Source organism: Physeter macrocephalus, chromosome 8 (genome assembly GCF_002837175.3).
Source record: "Physeter macrocephalus isolate SW-GA chromosome 8, ASM283717v5, whole genome shotgun sequence".
Lineage (NCBI taxonomy): Eukaryota > Metazoa > Chordata > Mammalia > Artiodactyla > Physeteridae > Physeter > Physeter macrocephalus.
This window is the reverse complement of record NC_041221.1, coordinates 59,535,649-59,556,950: the sequence shown is the minus strand read 5'-3', so window position 1 is coordinate 59,556,950 and position 21,302 is coordinate 59,535,649. Positions and strand designations below refer to the sequence as shown.

The window sequence follows — 21,302 nt, the reverse complement described above, 5'->3', positions numbered from 1 at the left end:
TTGTAAATTTGGCTTTTAAGGATCATTTTTTGGGGAAATGGAGTTATTTCTTGAGCATTGTATTCCATCTACATTATGTTTATTTGTGTCCAGAATTGATTCCCAAACCCTGAATTGTTAACATCTAGTTCAAGTTATTTAGCAGATATTCTATTCATGGCAAATACTGAATAGCTTTAAATGACTAAATCTGAAAAATAAAAACCTGCCCATTTTGCCTTACTCCTTAATAAAATTTATTTTTCTAATTATAAAAGTAAACACTTTACAAAGAAATATTGTAAAACATACAAAATTTGTTAAATATAGAAACAAAGAAAAATTACCCCAAATCTCAAATTATAACACAGTCACTACACCCTTTTCAGTGTATTTCCTTCTGATATTTTTTCAAGTGTTTTCAGATTTTCTTGTGTAGTAAAAATCTAACTTAACTTTTCCTGAAGTTGCCTAGATGGATTTTTACCATCTAGGTAACAGTTATTACTTATTTTTAATGTTTTTTAATATATTCCATCAAGTAAATTGTTACCCGGCCATATATCTAGGATGCTTCTGGTCTTTTCACAGATATCTTTATGTTAATAGCTTTTTCATTTTCTTATGATTTTCCACCCAAATGGAATTACGTGTCAAAGAATGTGAACCTTGATACACACTACCAGTTTGCTCCTACAAAATTTAACCTATTTATATAATCGCACAAAAGGGCCAGTATCACTGTCCCATCACCAGTATTGAGTACTATTGTTGCCTTCTATTTATGCTGTAATTTTATTGTCAAGTTTAAGACATTCTCATTTTAAAGATGATAATAATGAATTTTATTCTCATATTAATTGTTATAATTTGCCTGTTTTTATATTTTTTCTTCCTCCAAACTCTCTTCTCAACTTTTAGCATTTTCCACGTGTTGATTCTTAATCTAGTTATTGTGGGAGCTGGCGTGCTCATGGCCTGTTTCTACCCAAACATAGGAGGAATCATAAGGTACTGCCTGTAAGGGAACTTTGCCCCTTCATATATTGGTCTTTATTTTTATGCTTTTCCTGTTGTTGTTGTTGTTGTAGTTGTTGTTTTGATATAATTGTATAAAATTCCTGTGAGTATTTAAAACCGGTAACATTCAAATGTAGTTCCCTGGTATCAGTTAAGGTGCTCATTATCTTCCATTTCTGTTTATTCCTGACTCTAGAAGCCCCATTATCCCTTAACCTTATGTACCTTTCCCCTTCTCTTTTTTCTTTTTCTCATAATTTTCCACTGTATTCCTTTTTCTTTATCCAAAATAAAGTTGTTTTTAATATATAATATATAACTTCTTGGGGTACCTCAAATGTCTCTATGTCAAGGCTATGTCCTAACTTTCTTAATCTGTTTCTACTCAAAAACATATTTCAGTGTCGATTGTAGTCATAAAGTAAGAGTTTAGATCCCAGATGGCTCTTTCCTTAATATCCTTTCTCCAAATACATTGTGTTAGGTTGAGTAGATTGGGAATATATTTGTGACCTCAGATTCTCATGGAAAACTGAAATTTAGAATGATCTGATTTCCATGACCTGTAAAAAGCAGGACTGAGTCACTTTTTGGAAGACCCTTACCTAAGAAAGTAGCAAGAAACAAAAGGGGAGACTTTTAGCCTGATGCTTATTGAATATAATGGATTTACAAGTTCCCATTAACCTGTTTTCAAGAAAACTAAGTATAGGGAAGGAGAGAAGAAAGTATAGGTTCCTCCGTCATGTGTTTAGGTATTTTTGTTACTATCTTTGATAATTATGCTGAATGCCAAGGAGGCACTCTCAGTCTTAAGCAGATGCTAGCAGTCCTTCAACAACTCAGAATTTATAATTAGTTTATAAAAGATCAAAGGTAGGAAGCCTATCTCCAGATGTTTCTGAGGAAGTAGCATAATCACTGAGATACAGAGGAACTAGGGAGATTTGAGAGATGAATAAAAAACTCTTTGTCAAGCAGATGCTATAAAGATGAACAGGAAATAATATTTTATATTAACTTAGCAAGTAAAATAAGTTTTAAACTCAAATGCTTTATGTCAACAACAAATGAATCAAAAACAATTTTATTGTAATATCAGACTGAGGAGGATTTAAATTGTACTATATTTACCATAATTGTAAATCAGAAAAACGCAGGATGAATATTAACCCAAAAGCTTTTATTTTGCAGATATTCAGGAGCAGCATGTGGCCTGGCCTTTGTATTCATATATCCATCTCTCATCTATATAATTTCCCTCTACCAAGAAGAGCGTCTAACATGGCCTAAGTTAATCTTTCACATTTTCATCATTATTTTGGGCCTGGCTAACCTAATTGTTCAGTTTTTTATGTGAAATAGTCAACTGTCTTCTCCAGATCTTTCATGGTGTTTTGAACTCTGACAACAGTTCCACATAAACTCACTTGTAAATGCTGTTGTTGCTGTAATTATTAATGTTTTCCTAAGGTAATTTGAAACCAAGGGAAATAGTGGTCCATTAATAAGTAATTCTTGTTAGAATGGGGAAAAGGGCAGTAAGAGTGGTCTTAATCTCTTTACCTTTTTCGTATTCACTCATCTCTTCATTCTCACTGTCTTTTCTGAGTAGAAATGTATGCCCCTAGGAAAAATCATGCTGGGTTTTGCTTTTAGAGATGTAGGGTGGGTGGGTTTATTCTGGCTACAATAATGATTCTCAGAGTGTCAGAGCAACTATATTGCCAGATCCCATTTCTGTTTTATGTTTCAGTTATTCACTTTTATTTTATTACTTGCTATATCATTTCTGCAGTTTGCCCAAACCTTTACTGTTTTGGACAGTAAACCAAATACCTCATTTTAAAAAAGAAGTGTCCATGACATCAGTGTTAGAGTGAATTCTTGCTGTGAGCCCTTAATCTCTGTTTTAAAAAAGAAAGAAGGGGGCTTCCCTGGTGGCGCAGTGGTTGGGAGTCCGCCTGCCGATGCAGGGGATACGGGTTCGTGCCCCGGTCTGGGAAGATCCCACATGCCGCGGAGCGGCTGGGCCCGTGAGCCATGGCCACTGAGCCTGCGCGTCCGGAGCCTGTGCTTCGCAACGGGAGGGGCCACAACGGTGAGAGGCTCACGTACCGCAAAAAAAAACAAAAAAAAAAAACAATGTCAGAACAGGCCCCATGGTCATGAAACTTATGTAAAATAAAGGAACTAGGAGAGAGTTTGTTGCTATCTGATTCCTCTTCTGTTTCTAATCCAGTTCCAGTTCCCCAAGCCACATTTTGCATAGGAACAAGTATTGTCCTCATAGACCCAAGGAGCTCTTTGGCTTTTTGGACCCCTGAGGATTGCATAGGATGTGATGACAGGACCAGTGGGGAAGAATATAGGAAGCATGGAAGAGAGGGATATATGAGGCATTAAGGGAATAGAGAGGGCCCAGAAAGAGTGAGGCCTCCTTAAAAGTGTATTCTCTGCTGGGGGTGAAAGTGATTTCTTCAGCACAGGAAAGGATTACTTCTATTCAAAGTATGACCTCCAGAAGGAGACCCCCTCAACTTACTTCTGTAACTGTCAGGGTAGAGGTTAAATCGCCAAAAGAAAAACTACTTGGATCTGAGAAAATGGTTAGGGAATCTTAATTCTTTGATTAACACTCTCCTCTTTTTCTTTCAAACTAAAAGCTAAACCAAAATCTAAATCCATGTCTTTCATGTAACATAGCCTCCATGTTCAGCTGGAAAAGTTAGATTTCTCTAATTTTATGGTAACATTAAACAGTGTATTGTGTTAATACACATCCCAAGATAATGTGTAGATTTGTGTTATTTTCCTTCGTTTGTGGAAGACAGGTGAAATGGTTTTTTAAACCTGGTAAAGAGCTCCAGATTCAAGACCAGCCGTTCTTCCTTTTAGCAGAGCTTTCTATCTAGTCCATAGACCCATACCTATACTGATGAACTGTATTGCCTAAAGCTCTTTTTTAAAAAGTCTCATTATGAAAATTCTCAAGCATACACAAAAGTAGAAAAAAATAATACGATAAATCCCGCCATACCCATCCCCTACATTTAGTAATTATAAGACTTTGCCACATTGCTCACCTATCCCCCTTTTTTTCTTTTCCACTGAAACATTTTAAAGTCAATCTTCAAGTTAATGTCCACTGAAACATTTTAAAGTCAATCTTCAAGTTAACATCATTTCATCTCTAAAAACCTTAATATGCACTTGAACTTAGTTACATTTGTTGAGGGAGACAGTCTCTGAAGTTTTTTGTTGTTGTTGTTAGCAGAAACTGCTGGTAGAAGTTAGGTAATTATAAAATTCTGCATTACGTGTCTGGATCCCTGTGTTAACCTCTCTTAGAACAGGAATATAAGGCGTGGAGAAAATGTGTCTCTGTGCCTCTGCATCTTTATGACTTGAGAGTTTTATTCAGTTAGAGACATAGGAATCAAAAGCCAGACCTTGAGAGATCTTCCAGGCTTAATCCTTGTTTATCTCTAGTTGCCTCCCTTGTCTTTAAAAACTAAAGAGACAAAGTTGCATTGCCTTTAATGTTTTAACACATAGAAAAGTGATTTGATATATTTTTGCGCATTTAATAATCAAAGTGAATATGAAAGTGAATGCATTATTGATTAAACTAAAAAGCAACGTGATATTTGCTTTTTGTTTTCTTTAAGAGACTTGCTGATTTAGAATTTCCAAAATCCTATGTTAGACTTATGCTGAATGACTTTGCCTCCTTAGGTTTTTCTTCACAAAACCAGCTCCTTTGGCCGATTAATTAACTTGGTTGGAAAACTCTTTGTGTACGTGTGTCCTGGCTCACAAATTAGAATGATGAGATGAGATCTCATTCTGATCATATTACAATTAATTTTAGACTTTCTCTGCTATCATCTCTTTGAATTTTCTAATTAAATTTCTTTCACTTTTTGCTCTGATATGGTTAATCTTAGTTTCTTTGAATTTAGCTTATTTAACACATAACTGAGGACGTTATAAAATTTAAAATAGCTTGTTTAGAGAGCTCTTCCTTGGAAAGGCTCTGGATGAATATGTGGTATGCTAATACTACGCCAGAAAGGACAAAGAAATATGCTTTGACATTTGACACCTATGGATGATCATCCAAAATCAGTTTCATCATCACACCCAAAAAATGTATTGGAATAAAGAATAAATTTACCCACAAAAAGGGACTGTATTAGAGGGAAATAGTCACTTCATTTACGCTAAATATATTTCGCAAATACAATACAGCCACTAAATGTAGAGGCAGAAGAGTTTTTGGTTTCTACTTGGAGTTCATTAGGAGAATTTTTTTATCTGTATTTTGACTTACTCATTTCCATAAATAATTGAATAACTACTATCAGGGAGGGGGAAATTTCCCCCCATCCCTCTTGAGTTCTTTTGGCTGGTCTAATAATTAAATTGACCCAAGACATATTAACGGGAGAAAGAAGCAAAACAGAGCAATTTAATTTGCATGTGTAGAATTCTCATAGAAATGGGACCCCCGAAGTGACCAAAGCAAGCTGTTCATATATCATTTTTAGACAAAGATTTGTGAAGATTTAACTTAAGCTAGGGAGCAAACTGATGAAGAAGTAACATTTGTTTATAGTATAGCTTTTTAAGCCTTGAGTTCCCTAACTCGAGTGATAAGGACGCTTTGTAGCCTCCTGGTATAGGGAGGATACCTTCACCTGGGAGATTTATTTCTCGCTTTCATGGGGAAGGGGGAAGTCAGAGTGTTTTTTATATCTTTTGTTTCCACCAGCTGTTTCTCAAGTAACTTTAATTCAAAATAATCACTATGCCACTGTGGTGTATCTTGGGGCAGCCTGTCCTGAGCCCCAGCACTACCATGTTCAGTACTTTGGAGAAGGCAAATATGTATAAGACATCACTCATATCCTAAAGGAACTTGTGGTCTAGTAGAGGAACTACGCCTACAGTTAACTATAATGCAAGGCACTTTCAGACAAATAGAAACAGATCCCTTCCAGTCGGGATCCTCAGGGAGGGCAGGTAAAGGAAGCTGAGTGGTAAAGCTGCAAGGACACATTTTCAGCCTTCTCCTAATAACTGTCCAAAATTTTAGGTGTTTGATACATTCACCATCAAGTGGGATCTTCTAAAGTGTAATTGCTTTTACTTTGGCAAATTTTCTCTAAGATAAGTTTTGTAAGAAGTATTTAACTGCTTCTGTATACTGTTTATTGTTCTCTTTGCATTTTAACACTGCAAGATTCACTTCTGTGAATCTTGGACAGCAAAGTACAATTGGTCAATAGGGGAAATAATCAGTAACACATTGGGCAGTACAAACAGAAAGATTCTGTAAGATTTTCTCTCCAAAAATTTGACTTATTTATCTGTATTCAAAACGTCAAACGTTTGGACTCATTGATTAGAGCAGAAAATATTGATGCTGCTTATTTTCTTTACAAAGCACTGACCTGTTGCTTTTTAGAATCTGGTCGTGGTTATGTGGTGGTAGTTTGTTTTCTCATCCCAATTCGAACGTCCAAAAGAAAATCCAAATCTAGCTGACACCTAAACAATAGAATGTTACATTAGTTTGTTGTCCAAAATGGAACGCGCACAAGGCAGCCTGGCTGGCCCCAGTTTCACAGTCGACTGCCGACTTCACTTCAGATTATGTAAACATGTATTGCAAAACAGCTCTGACGGGAACCTCATAACCTAAACATTATTCTCTGAAATGTAATTTGTTGTCTTTTTATATAAAAGAAGAAATTAAATCAAAATTATTTTGAAGAAAAACGACTCTGGGCTTTTGTTTAATTGAACTTTGCCAGGAAATGCCATTGCCTAGTAGCACTGACCCCAGGGTAGAAGGAGTCCATCTTTTGCAGGGTCAGACTTCTCAAGTGACTCTGCGTGTGTCACATCAGGTCACTCAAGTGACCGATGCATGTCTCACATGCCCTCCGTCATGTTCTTGATCCTAAAAAAAAAAGGTGTATGCTTTGTATGTTAACCAAAACCTAAAATGATCATCTCTTTTGGACAATAAACTTTGTGACTTCTCCCTCTAAGAGCATTTCAGAATGAATGTGGCACTTCAGATAAGTGTAGCCCAGTTTCTGGCAAAGAGCTTAGTATCATAATCTTACAGAGCCATTTAAGGCAATAGAGAGCTCTAATCTTCTGCCTGCCTTAAGTAAAATTCCTTTTTTCCCCCAATGTCATTTTTTAAAAATATTTCTCAACTCTTCTGCAAAGATAAAATAAGGCTATGTCTTTTAAAAGATTAAAAATTCCTCCATTCTCCTTATTCATCTCAGGCCATAAAGTACAGGGCTGGGATAGGGATTAGAAAGAGCACACTCTCTGCAGATTTTTCCTCCTTTGGGTCTCTCTTGATATCCCAAGTAATCCAACTGTGTTTTGTTTTAACAGACACTTAATATACAGTTGTTTAATCAATCAATTAATGAGGCAGGATTCCACTTTAATGGAAAACAATAATTGCTACTTTTTAAGAGTTTTTCGTTTCTACTTGGAGTTCAATACCCAAAAAAAAAAAAAAAAAAAAAAAATTGGGCCAGTCAGGTTCAGAATTAGTCTCTCGGCCAATATTTAAGTACTAACCGGATGCCAGACTCTGTGCTAAGCACAGAGCATCCAGTGGTGAACAAGGTGGATGTGGCCCTGACAGCATCCTTGCCCACCCTCTGAACTCCGGCAGCTGGTCATTTTCCAAGATAAAACTTTAATTAATAATCACACAAAGTTATGTAGACATGTGGACAAAAACTGGAAGGGGCCACAGAAGAATAAATGTGGGTTACCTGTTGAAGTGATGAGATTCTAGGTGAATCATTTATGTTGTTACTTTATTATCTGCATGACAAACTTTCTAAAAGGATGTCTGTATTAAAAGAAGGCTTGTAAAAATAGACCTATACTCAAGCCATGAAGTAAAGGACCAACTTAGAAAGATTTGGGATGTGGGATAGAGGTCATTGGTTACAGGGCAGGTCCAGGTTTAGTGGGGCCTGAAGTTATATAATTTGTTCTTCGCTCTTAAGGAAAAACATACAAAATTGGGAAGAACCCCATACAAGTGAGGATCCCTTGCTTTAACGTTTTTTAGCTTTAAGGTAAATCATCCACACAGCTCTGGGGACGGGATTTAGAAGACTGAAGGAGGTGTAATGAAGAAAAGTTTCAGCACTCGGATATGTCAAGCTTTGAGTGCCTCTGCTACCTTTAAGAACTGCAACTTTTACTAGATCTGAGCCTTTACTTCTCAAAGAGTCTAATTGGATTTAGCAAAATAGCATGGGATACAAATTCAGTAATGGTTAATTTGGGATCACAATAGGACATTTTTCTTTTTTAGATTAGAGAGGTTTTACTTGGGAATGGGTTTTGCAGCAGGGGGGTTTCCTTTTAACTTTACAGAAATAATAGAGTTCAAAGATTCTGTTTGTCAAATACCTATTCAGTGAATCTTAGAGATGAGGAACATTTTAAGGGCTCTTGATGCAGAAAACAAGCCACCAAAAGCAACATTAGAATAAGGTAACATTTATTTATTCATACTTTGTCCCAGAGGGACCTATTTTCACTACAATAAAGTAAAATCAACTTTGCACAATTAAGTCTCTTTTTTTTAGAGACTAAATTAGAATTTTATGACACTCCTTGAGAGGAAACTATTCAAATAATTATACCTTTTATAATTTTATAGTTCTTTGTAGCTCATATTATAGTTCTTTATTGTAGGTAGATAAAGCATAATTCAATGCAGTAAACGTACTGATGATTGTCCTAGAATTGGAAATGCAAATATAGAGTTATCCTTCCCAGTGCTGCTAGAATTCTCTTAGTGTAACATGACCCTGATGATATCCCTCCGCTGTAAAATCCTTCAGTGCCCCAGTAGAAAAATGGGCAGGGGCCTTTGTAACAGACAGCTCTCAGAGGAACAACTGCAAGTTAACATGCAGATTTTAAAAGATCAGAGTCAAAATACTGATCTGTGCTAACGAATAAACCTCAAAAACATGGAAGTGAAGGAAGCTAGATGCAAAAGACTAACAGTTCCATTTATATGAAATGTCTAGAAAGGGCAAATTTATAGGAACAGAAAGCAAAATAGTAGTTGCCTGTGTCTGGGGGTGGGAGCATGGATTCACTGTATCTGGCTATGTGGAGGAGATTTTCTAGGGTGATAGAAATGTTCTGAAAGTGGATTGTGGTAATAGTTGCACAACTATATAATTACTAAAATCATTGAATTGTACACTTACATTGAATTTTATGAAGTGTAAATTATCCCTTGAAGCAGTTTTTAAAAACGTTCAACCTCAGAAAAGTAATTTAAAATGCTTTCTACTTGTCGAATACTAAAATAATAATAACTATTATTATTATTATACACTGACAAAGGTATGGGAATGAACACTCATAAAACACAAGTGGTTGGTGTAAAAGTGGGTGTAAACTTTCTGAAGGTAATTTGACAATATGCATCAAAGCCTCAAAATGCTCATATACTTTGGCTCACTTCCAGATGTATGTCCTAATTGGAAGGTGTGGATATATAAACACAAAGAGATATTTATCTCTTTACTATTTGTAATGGAAAAATTAGAAACAACCTAAATGTCCAACAATAGGAGATAAATTATAGAATACCCATCAATAGAATACTGTTTAGCTATTTAAAATGATGATGCAAATGCCTATATGTAATAAGTGTCAAAAAGATGTTTATAAATATAAGTGTGAAGAGAGTACAATTATGTATAGAATTTAAAACATTTGTGTATATATATGTATATATTTGGAAGTTTATATAACATGAATATTGGGCATATCTGGGTATTAGGACTATTGGGTGTTTCTTTTCTTATTTGTTTATCTGTATTTTCTAAAGTTTTTAAATGTATCATGTTTTATGAAAAAAAGCAATAAAAGTTTTTTTTGTTAAGAAAGAAAATATCTTTAACTGACTTCTCATGACTTTAACTATAAGGATCCCTTCTGATAATATAACGAAATCCTTTGGACCCTCACACAATAGTAGTTCTGTTTTTAGTATTTATTGATTTATAAAAATAATGACCCAAAGCTACTATAACTTCTATACCACTTATACATAGCTTTGAATATATTCTTAAAGTATCTACAAGCATTTAAACAAGTGCCCCCCACCCCCTGCACACACACACACACACACACACACACACACACACACACACACACACACACACACACACACACACACCCCTTTTAGACCTATTTATTTAGTCTGCATTATAAACTTTGAAACAACTCTGTGGTCTGCAGGTTGGGAAGGACCAACCTAGAGAATAAAATAGAAATGCTTTAGCATGTTAACCAAGGCTTTTTATTACAATCTTTATGCCTTTCGAACCTCACACCAGTTCATACAAAACTACTAATTCTCTCTTATTCCATCTGCTTTTGTACATGCTGTGCCTTGAGCCTGACGTGCCCTTTTCCTTTTGTACACTTGACAAATGTTTATCTTTCAGAACGTTGCTTGGAAATCAGCCTTAACTGCCTCCCAAATAGTTTAGGTGTCCCTTTTCTGTGCTGTCCACTTCACACATGCTTTTATTTGTAGCTTTTATCATATTGTATTGTAATTACTGGCTGTGTATATTTCACCATCCAGAGGAGGAAGTTCACCTTTGTACCCACTGCTTCTAGCACATTGCAATAGAAGAGGTGCCTGCAATCTCAGTCGAATGAGTGCACAGAGAAAGACCCAGTCCTTGCCCTTAAGGCACTCGTAGTCTAGTTAGGGAGACATGCCTGTCTGATATATGATTAGTCCTATAATAAAATATGTGAACGAGCACACAGAAGAGTTAGTGATTAATTTTGACCTGGTAATTAGGAATTGCTTTCCAGAATAGGGTCCATTTGAATTAAACTTATTTTGACAAGTTGCAGAAAGGAGGAATAAGAGCCTTGAGTCCTTTGTTACACTTTAGAAATTCATTTTGTAGAAAAATGGAAATGACTCACCAGTTACTCCCTGTACTTCCAGCTCTCCAGCTACCCTCAGCCCTAGCTAAGCCTGGTTCCTACTGCCCCAGCTTCCCTTTCCTCTCATCTCATTGTCAAAAATCACTGACAGTAAATTTCCTTTTTAGGATGCTGAGTTGGCACTCTAATCTGGCAAAGAGTTTGCTTACCTGGTCAGATACATGTTTGGGTGGTAAGAAAAAGTGCTATGTGAGGGCATGGGAGAACTGATTTCTAATCCTGGCTTTGCCATAACATCACTGAATAGACTAGCTTTATAACACGTTCACACTTCTTGGCCTTCAGTTTCTTCTTTGGCACAATGGAGGTAGTTAGAATAATTATACCTAATTTATATAATTATTTACAAGAGTATATAACACTAAAAACACCTTATTAAGCTGTGATACACTGTACAAATGCTCAGTCTGGGGATTATATCATTACATTCCTGAAAACACTTCGTGGAATTGGCCAGACTCTTCCTATCGAGGGCCTGTACAGCTTAAGAAGAGAAGCATGGCAGTGGGTTGGGAAAAGAAATCTTGTACAGTCAGATGAATGGTTTTCAAGTGAGTGTGGGTGATAAAACATCTGGAAATCATAGAAACACAATATTGATGCATTTAATTAAATCATACAAATCAGGACTATTTAGTCCTAGTTAGTACTGACTTTTCTGGCAAAACCATGATTATGTTATATGTATACAAATAAAAAGTAAAGGAGATATCCTCCTCAGCTCTTTCCTCAGTCTAAGCCCAAAGTAGGGTTACTTGAGCCCTTTACTCACTGTAGTAGTCAGGGTTCTCAGAAAAATAGAACCAATAGGAGACAGGTAGATAGATAGATGATGATGATGACAGATAGATGGATAGGAAGGTATCTTAAAGAATTGATTCACATGATTGTAGAGGCTGGTGAGTCCAAAATCTGCAGGGCAGGCTGGCAGGCTAGAGACCCAGGAAAGAGCTGACGTTACAGGCAGTCTGCAGGCAGAATTCCCTCTTCCTCAGGGGATGTCAGTCTTTCTCTTAAGGCCTTCAACTGATTGGATGAGGCCCACCCACATTATGGAGAGTGATCTGCTTTACTCAGAGTCTATTGATTCCAGTGTTTATCTCATTTTAAAAGGAACTTCAGAGCAACATCCAGCCATGTTTGACCAAATATCTGATACCACAGCCTAGCCAAGATGATGCAAAATGAACCATCATACTCACCAACTTTCAAATCACAGCAGCAGGTTGCAAACAGTTTCCCCCTCCCTTCCTTATCAGTTTTCCAGGAATTTCTTAAGGCTGAATGTCCAATGGCGATGCTGGCTGGGTGTGCCGTGTTAGGAGATAGCATGTCATGTGATAGCAAGTCCAACACAGCTCTGAAACACAGAGATGAGGCCCAATGGGGACAGCTTCCAGGGACAAGCCAGTCCTGGGGCCAGGAGTGAGATGCAGAAAGGGATCCTCTGGTCAGGCCATTGCTCAAGGCCCAGCAGCAAACAGTGCCCTCACAAAGCAGTTCTAATCCTGTCCATTGGGCCCAGCACCTCCCAGGTCACAGACTGAGCCCAAAAGGCAGCGACAGGTTAAGTTTGAATGACAGACTTAACCTTATGCTGGTGAAACACTCAGAGGCTGTCTTTAATTACAGTTGAGTTTGTTCTCTTTTTTTCACATTTACAGGTTGTTCTAAGGTTTTCTTTAATTGTGTATTATGCAAAGGCCAAGTCTAAATCATCTCCAACAGCCCTGCTAACTCTCAATCCTGATTCGAAATCTTGGTGAAGGTGTATTTTGTGGTTTCTCTAAGTCCTTCTCAAGTAGTTCTCTTGGTTCCTTTGTTTCTGATCACCTTTTGTCTAGTACCTGGAGCATATTAATGCTCTATGGTTAATCAGATTTAGACTGCTGCAGGAATTGTGTTAGTTTATCAAGTTAACTCAAGGGGATTCTCTGGGGAAAAAAAAGCTAAGGTCTGCAGAGGTTCCAGTAGCCAACCCTGACCGACTTCACTGGGCTCAATACTGTACCAAAAAGCAGCCAAACCTATTTCCCCAGCACTACTCAACAGTTTGGAAATCGCCAGTTGTTACTGTCTAAGTGTTTTGGTTACTGCTTTATCCTTAACACCTGTTACTTTGTCACAGGCAGATGGACGCTCAGGAAATACTTGTTGATGGAATGAACAAGATACCTCGTAGAGTAATTTGTTGTAACAAATCAAACTACAAACAAAATAGAAGAAAGTATGAGTGAATGCTTCTCTTGGCTGTGTATGGTTAAAAACTATCTTAAGTTTACGAGCCATGGAGGAAATCATCTGGAAAAAAAGGTGTCGATTTGATTACATAAAACTGTTAAACTCTACAGATCAAAAAAATTATAAGCTACATTTAAAAAGAAATATCAAACAGAAAATATTGGCTACATATATGGCATATCAATGTGAAAGTGAATAAGGGGGAGAAATCTAAGATTCCAGTTCAAAAATGGGAAGAACATAAAAACAGACAATTCACAAAAGAGGCAGTACAAATGACTAACAGTCATAAAATAATAAAAACCATTTTCTAACAACTACTATTAAGAAAAAGAAAAAAAATCAGTGCTCATTACTGACTAGGTTAGTTGGGCACACTCCTTCATATTTGCTCTGATCATCAAAGCCAAGATTTTAAAACTCAAAGCTAGGCATTGAATCAGTTTCTTTCTCTGCATTTTAGCTGTTTAGACCCTACCTTAGGAGCAGTACAAAACAAAAGCCCTGGGACTTCCCTGGTGGTCCAGTGGTCAAGAGTCCGCCTTCCAATGAAGGGGAGTAGGGTTCGATCCCTGGTCGAGGAACTAAGATCCCACATGCCGCAGAGCAACTAAGCCTGCGCGCCACAACTACTGAGCTCTCGCGCCTCAATGAGAGAGCCTGTGTGCCGCAAACTACAGAGCCCATGTGCCCTGGAGCCCGCGTGCCACAACTAGAAAAGAGAAAACCCGCGAGCCAAGACTAGAGAGAAGCCCACACACCACAACAAAGAGCCCGTGCGCCGCAACCGAAGATCCCGCATGCCTCAACAAAGATCCCATGTGCCGCAACTAAGACTCAATGCAGCCAAGAAAAAAACATTTTTTTAATAAATATCCCAGAGCTGTCTAAAGCTCTAGGCTTAAAAAAAAAAAAAAAAAGCTGTCACTGCTGCTGAAATGATGGGAGAGGGGTAGGAGTACAAAGAATTGAGAGCTGTAAGATTAATATTATAGTATTATTCTATTACAAGTAGGTAGGGATCAAATATATTTGATTAATTTGAGGGGTGTGATCTATATGTAGTCCACCAACACTTAATCTCAGTCATTCATACCTTCAATGAAAGAATCATCAGTGACTACAGAAAATTATGAAATCAGTTATATTATTGATACTGCTTTTTATTGGGTATTGGTTTTTCAAAGGTCCAGAGAGAATGATGGAATGTAGCATCAACTTTGTTATGTATAGCTATGTCAGACAAATAATTTCTTCTTTCACAATTCTTTCTCTCTTTAAAAAAACTATCAGTTTATTCTAATTAAAATTTAATAAAGTTTTTATCATTAACACAGGCCTCAAAACTGAGAAAAATTACAAATCATGTGAATTTCAGAATTTTTTTTTTTTTTTTTTGCTTGCTAATCACAAACCACAATGTGAATTTCTACAAGAGCAGGGTGCCATGTCACAAAAGATCAGTCTGGCTTCAGAGTCTGTTCTTATTTTCCCTGTGTGGAGGACAGATGTTTTTTGTTGAATCGGGACCATAATTTGCATCTGGTAGGACAATGGCCCGTATTTTCTTCTCCTGTCCACACTGACAACAGCAAGAGCTGCTCAGAGATAGATGCAAAATTTGGCTCAGTCAGTGCAAAATTCAGCCTGATTTTTAAAAGTAAATAATCCAGTTAACATCTAGTGCAGAGCAAACCAGCTAGTGGATTTGGAAGTTTCCTTTAGAATTTCTTGAAATTTTCCTTTGAAATTTCCAGCCCAGAGTATGAAGTAATTCCAGACTCTAATGAGCTTCAGAGGCCTCTCTGGCTGTAAATAAGAACCAAAATAATTGTCTATATTGGTTCCAGGACCTTCTTAGGCAGTAGATAATTTATTGTTTGTTATGCCCTATGTCCTGGTTTTCCCTCAGTGATTTCTGTGTTCTCTTCTTTTTTCAGATGGCTTTTCTAATATTCACCTTTCTTCAAAATGATCCTGAAAGATGAGTCAGAAGTCCCATAACTGCTTTCCATAGGGGGAAGCTGGGGCCCAGAAAGGTTAAGCAAATTCCCTACCAGGGCAACAGAGGAACTCTAGGTTCTCAAGTGGTTATGGAAATCTAGTCAAAATGGAATGAAACTTCTGCTTCCTTAGGTTATCTTTCCTGTTTGTTTAAAATTAAATCCTTTCCATTTTATCAGTTCCTAGGAGATTGTTTTTGACACATGTAAATTTGGAGTCCCCTCTAATTGGAACCAGTTTTCTCCCAGACACCCCAGTCATTGGTTATGAGGCCTCTCCTCCTCATATAAACACAGCCCTCAGGACTTGGCTGGTGGTCCGGTGGGTAAGACTCCAAGCTCCCAATGCAGGGGGCCTGGGTTTGATCCCTGGTTGGGGAACTAGATCTCAGCATGCATGCTGCAACTAAGACCTGGCACAGCCTAAATAAATAAGTAAATAAATATTAAAAAGAAAAGAAACCTAGCCTTTTAAAAATAAAAAAAATAAAAAAATACAGCCCTCTTCTGGCCAAGCAGGCCATTGCTGATCAATGTTACCAATATTACCCAGAGGATGTAGAGTGATCCATTTAATTGCTGGCCCTGTAATGTATTGTCTATGAAACCCATGTATTCAGGGGTTTTTCGCTTAGTAAAGCTGTTTGAACATATTTACTCTCAGAGTTTTATTATTTACTTTTAGGTTCCAAGATATTTTGATCATCTGAATTGAGAAAGAAAGATTAAACCTTGAGAAAGGAGAAAAAGTAGAGAGGGAATTACTGGTTTTGTGAATTTTAGATTTTCCCAGGGAAAAAGTTGAAAAGGGGACAATTCTATTTTTAGGAGCACAGAATTCTTGAGCCATATGATGTACTTCCCTTTGCATAGAGTGAAGTTAGAAGGACTCTAAGAGATTTTTTTAGTCCAACCTCTCCACCTTACAGATGAAGAAATTGAATTCAAGTAAGTTTTGACATGTCTTAGAGCTATTTCCCTGTCATTGTTTATACATTTACCTTATTTTAAAAAAAAAGCTGTGTAACATTCTATAAGGATGCATATTAATTTATTTAGCCATATTTCTTTGAGGAATATTTTGGTTATTTCCAATTTTTTTCCACTATTATAAACAATGCTGCAATGAATAACCTTGTACAGGTGTCTTAGTATTTACTTAGTATTTTTACAGGATAGATAACCAGAAACAAAGTAAAAATTTTAGTAGAAATAGTCCTCTTAGGAAATTGTACCCAAGTCTGCACATCCTTGCCAACACTGGATATTATTAAACTTTTAAGTTGGTTTTTGTTTTTTGTTTTTTTTCTTATTTTGGTCACGTTGCGAGGCTTGCAGGATCTCAGTTCCCTGACCAGGGATTGAACCCGGGCCATGGCAGTGAAAGCGCTGAATCCTAACCACCGGACAACCAGGGAACTCCCCGAATTTAAGTTTTTAAAATAATTTTGGTCTTTTACATTTAGCTCATTGATCTATCTGAAATGTGATTTCCTGTGTTATGTGAGATGGGGGCCTAACTTCCTCATTCTGTCAATATTGAGTATGAGAGGAGGAACGGAGCACTAGGTGTGGGAGGAGAAAGGAAGGCAGCTAAAGGCAGCCACCAGGTTACACAATCCACTCAACAAAATAAAAGCCCTCAGCTTACCAGACCTGACCCCTGTGGATACCTTAGAAGGCCAGTTAGGGACCATGTAGAACCGTTGCATAATGTATGCATTTGGGGGTTTAACTGTACAGGCTTTTAAGCTTCTGAGGGCCCAGATACTAGCAACTTTAGGACATTTTAAGAGACTTTTAAATGTAATTTTGTCTACCATGTCAACAATAAAACCTGAACTGTCTACCCTCCACCCAGCCCCCGCTCTAGATGTAGCTAGAGCATGCTGCCTTCTGAGGGTTCCATTGCGTGCCTCACCCCCACACACAACCTCCAAGGATCTTATGAAAATGTTCCTTCCAGTAGCATATGTACACACATAGTACGTTCCTGAAAGGATTTTGAAGTTTTTCACTGATTTTTTTTTGGAACCCCTTATGTATATGTACCCAGCTGCCCTAATCCATAACCCGCTCTTTCTCTCCATGCTTCAGAATTCTTCTCAACACGGTGCTCTGGCAGCCACCACCAACTGATCAGTGTTGACCCACAGGTGGAATCAGTTTGCCATCTCTGGTCTAGGTCATTGTTAGTGAAAGTCCCGTGGTATTAGTGGAAGATTTTTGTCTTGCGTGTACGCATTTTATCACCATGATGTGTATCAGTGGTCTCACCCACAGATTCGAGACAAGGGTTATTGGAGGTGGTCTGGCCACCCATGGAAAAATAGGATGTGGCTCTTTGGGGAAGAAGGCCCTTCCTTTTTCCTTTAAGGGCTGAGGTGAGTCATAATTCTTCCTGCTTTATCTATCAAAGGGCAGGGTCTGTGATATGATTTCATATCAAGAGTTCAGAGGTTGCTGAAGTGGGGATAGCAGATTCCTTTGGTGCCCTACCCACATTCTCTAGCACTCCCTGCTACGATTAAAGCACTTGGCTTCTGTGACTCTTCCTGAAGACTTTTGCTCTGGTTGCAGAAGCTCACGTGGCTTGTGCACAGGGCAAGTGGCAAGTGCTGGGCAATCCTTGCCCTCAGGAGCAGCATTCAACCAGTAACAGGTGGGAATTATGGTACAACACTCCAAGGGGTACTCTGCAGTTTCCAAGGAGTCTCCCAGCTGCCCCAGTGGCAATGGGCTTGTGAATGCTTCCTCTCTATGAACTGCCTTCCCCTCCCTGTCTCACATCCCCGTTCCTCTACCGAGATCCCCTTCCAAATAACCGACTTGCACGCCAATCCTTTTTTCAGAACCTGCTTCTGAGAGAACTCAAACTAAGACAGGAGGGGACATCACCTTTATAGTGGGGGATGACATATCTTTTTGAGCACTGATACTAGCTAACAAAGCATTTTAAGGAGCTACTTATAAGTCATAATGAATTGTAATTCTTCACTCGGTAAAGAGATGCAAAGATTCTTCTGTTTTTGTAGAAACAAGGGAGCTATAAAAGATAGGGTAGGGAACCCCTATCGTACCTGACACCATCTAGCTGAAACATTGGGGGTGCTGGGCTTGCTAAGAAAATCTCCACAAGAGCCTGGGACCGCAGAGGGGTCCAGGCTCAAGCACCAGTAACTGTACCAGAGGTGGCAGTGATAAGTAAAATATTACGTTGTGATTTTTCCATTTGAAAAAATTACAAATATATCCTTATTTCAAAATAATACGTCACTTCAGAATTGCCAAACGTCGTTTGATGGTGTTATCTGAAAAAAAATCACAACCTAAAAGTTGAGAATTATGTTTTATTCAGCAGGCATACTGAGGATGTAAGCCCAGGAGATGGGCTCTCAGATAGCTCTGAGGGACTGTTCTAAAGAAGTAAGGGAGAAGCCAGGATATATAGGAGTTTTTGCAAAACAGACAAGAAAACCAGGTAGTCAAACACCAAAAGAGTACTGTTAAAGAAAAAACAGACATCTCAAGTTAATGAATTTAGTGCTTTTCTATGTATGAGAAGATGCAAGAGTCTGGGCTTAATGAAATTATTCCTTTGATATGCATCTTAACTATCTAGGGCCAGTATCTTTTTTTGGGTGTACTGCTGGAGGCAGTTGCAGTGACTGATGGCTTGATGGCTGCAACATCCTTTGTTTGCTGATAAGGCAACATTCTTTGTCCACAGGGCCTCATCTTGGTCATAAATTCAACCAACATTTGGGAGGCATTTCATGAGCAATTTTGTCCCAAGGTACTAGGAAGTCTTCCTAGACCAGGCAAAAATTCTGGGCCACTCACTGTGCTGATAATCTAAAATGCTCTGGATCGCCTGGCTTACGAGTTTAGTATAATACAGGAAATGTTTTCCCTTGTTGCTTTTTCTGATACCTAGAATTGCACTATGACAATTATTCTATATAGAGGTACATATATGATGAACTATCTTGAGATGTCATTAATTTTGTTGAAGGCCAGGCTACACATTCGTAATGCAAGAGACAACAATCTTATAAAACAGACAGGATATAAGTAATACAGCTAGCAACATTAATAAAGTCATAGTGCAACAAAGAGAGGCACAAGGCATAAATAATTTGAAAACAACAAGAGAGAGCACATTAGAACAATGATTAGTATAACTATTTGTAATCTGGTCACAATAAGCCATCAGGTCCACAGGGGAGCCAGGTGGAGAAGCCAAATTCTGGAAGGATCAGGTTGAGAGAAAAAGATAAATATTTCATCTTCTTTACAAAAGTATACTTTATCAGTTTGTTGTAGGTCATAATTAGTGTAAGAGGAAAGGTTTTCTAGAAAACAAAGATTAAAAGCCAGTATTTTTTTAAAAGTCATAAAATTATAAACCATATTTATCAGTTCATTCAGTCCTGTGTAATTAATTCCTGTTGATCTGGATGAAATCATTAGGTTTTCCGTTAGAGTTTTTAATTTCTTACCCAGTTCAGTGGTATGATCTAAAAGTTATCAGAAACTTATAATTGTTAAAAAGTCCTTTTTATGAATCTTCTTGAAGGTCTTCATTTTATGAAAGCATAAGAGTAAAACAATGTTTATAAACAGCAAAAAACACTTAAAATGGCATGGTTAAAGATTTGATTATAATGCAGTTGACGAGGAACTTGGATATTTCTGTGACATACAGCATTTTAAGATAATAACTAGAATTATGCCTGATAACCTTATACCAGGACATATCAGACTTTTAGGAATGGCATATAAATTTTGGAATATATACATATTAAAGTCATCTAACCTAAGAAGGTTTTTTTTTTTTTTTTTTTTTACATCTTTATTGGATTATAATTGCTTTACAATGTTGTGTTAGTTTCTGCTGTACAACAAAGTGAATCAGCTATATGTATATATATATCCCCTCCCTCTTGAGCCTACCTCCCACCCTCCCTATCCCAACCCTCTAGGTGGACACAAAGCATCGAGCTGATCTCCCTGTGCTATGCGGCTGCTTCCCACTAGCTATCTATTTTACACATGGTAGTGTATATCTGTCAGTGCTACTCTCTCATTCATCCCAGCCTAAGAAGGTTTTATCACCACTTATTTGACAATGTTTCTCATGTAATTTAACATAAATAAACCTAGTTAATTTAATATCTCCCTTTGGGATGTTTCAGGGGCCCTTTGAAGCATCCCAAAGTTAGCTGGAGGTCAAATGAACTTTATTTAGAATTTGACTAGGGGAAGTTTGTGAAAGATATCAAAAGGTTTTAAAACACTTGGTTAAATAGGATCATAGGTTGCTGTGAAACAATACTTATTTATTCAACCAAAGTGACAATAAAAGATTTTTAAGGCAAATACAGATCATTTAGAAGGCAAATAAATTCACAGTTTGTTATTAAAAGTAGCTCAGCATTCCAAGAAAACTTCGTTCTCTTAACAGAGAGAGAGAACCAAATTCCAGTCCTGCACCAGCCCACCCTCAATAACAAAATTTATTTACCTAATTATATTTAACCCAATCCCAGCCTACCATGTACAAAACTCTTCTCTCAGGGTTCCCTTTCTACAAACCTTCCACAACTTTCTGTGTCTGTATTAGTTTAACTCTTATTCTCCTGTTCCATTTAGAGATAAAAAGCTGTAGGACAAAATCACCCTTGCCCCTTAAGAAAATGTATTTCCATTTTTCATACCTTCTCGTTGAAAACACACATCCTACTTTCCTTGCATACTGACATGTTTCCCTTATTATTTCTAGTAGCTTTATTTACATATTACAATATTAACCCTTAAAAACTTTAATCTCTAGTGAAAACTGACAAGCTGCAAGTAATTGTGAACTGTTGGTCATACCAGCATTTCCTGGTTGGCACATTTAGGAATATTTCATAACCTCTAGAAACATACTTCTTTTTTTTTTTTTTTTTTTTTTTTTTTGTGGTATGCGGGCCTCCCTCTGCCGTGGCCCCTCCCGTT

At 37.4% G+C, this 21,302-nt stretch overlaps 1 protein-coding gene across 1 annotated transcript in view; it reads left to right on the top strand.

The window, feature by feature from the left end:
• The window catches only part of SLC38A9 (solute carrier family 38 member 9), a 109,590-nt gene extending 99,778 nt beyond the window's left edge, over positions 1 to 9,812 (top strand). The window contains exons 15-16 of the mRNA XM_055086888.1: positions 901 to 990; positions 2,194 to 9,812. Coding sequence (XP_054942863.1) covers positions 901 to 990; positions 2,194 to 2,359 — 256 coding nt within the window. The 3' untranslated portion in view covers positions 2,360 to 9,812. The remainder of the gene's footprint in view (positions 1 to 900; positions 991 to 2,193) is intronic.
• Positions 9,813 to 21,302: the final 11,490 nt, after the last annotated feature.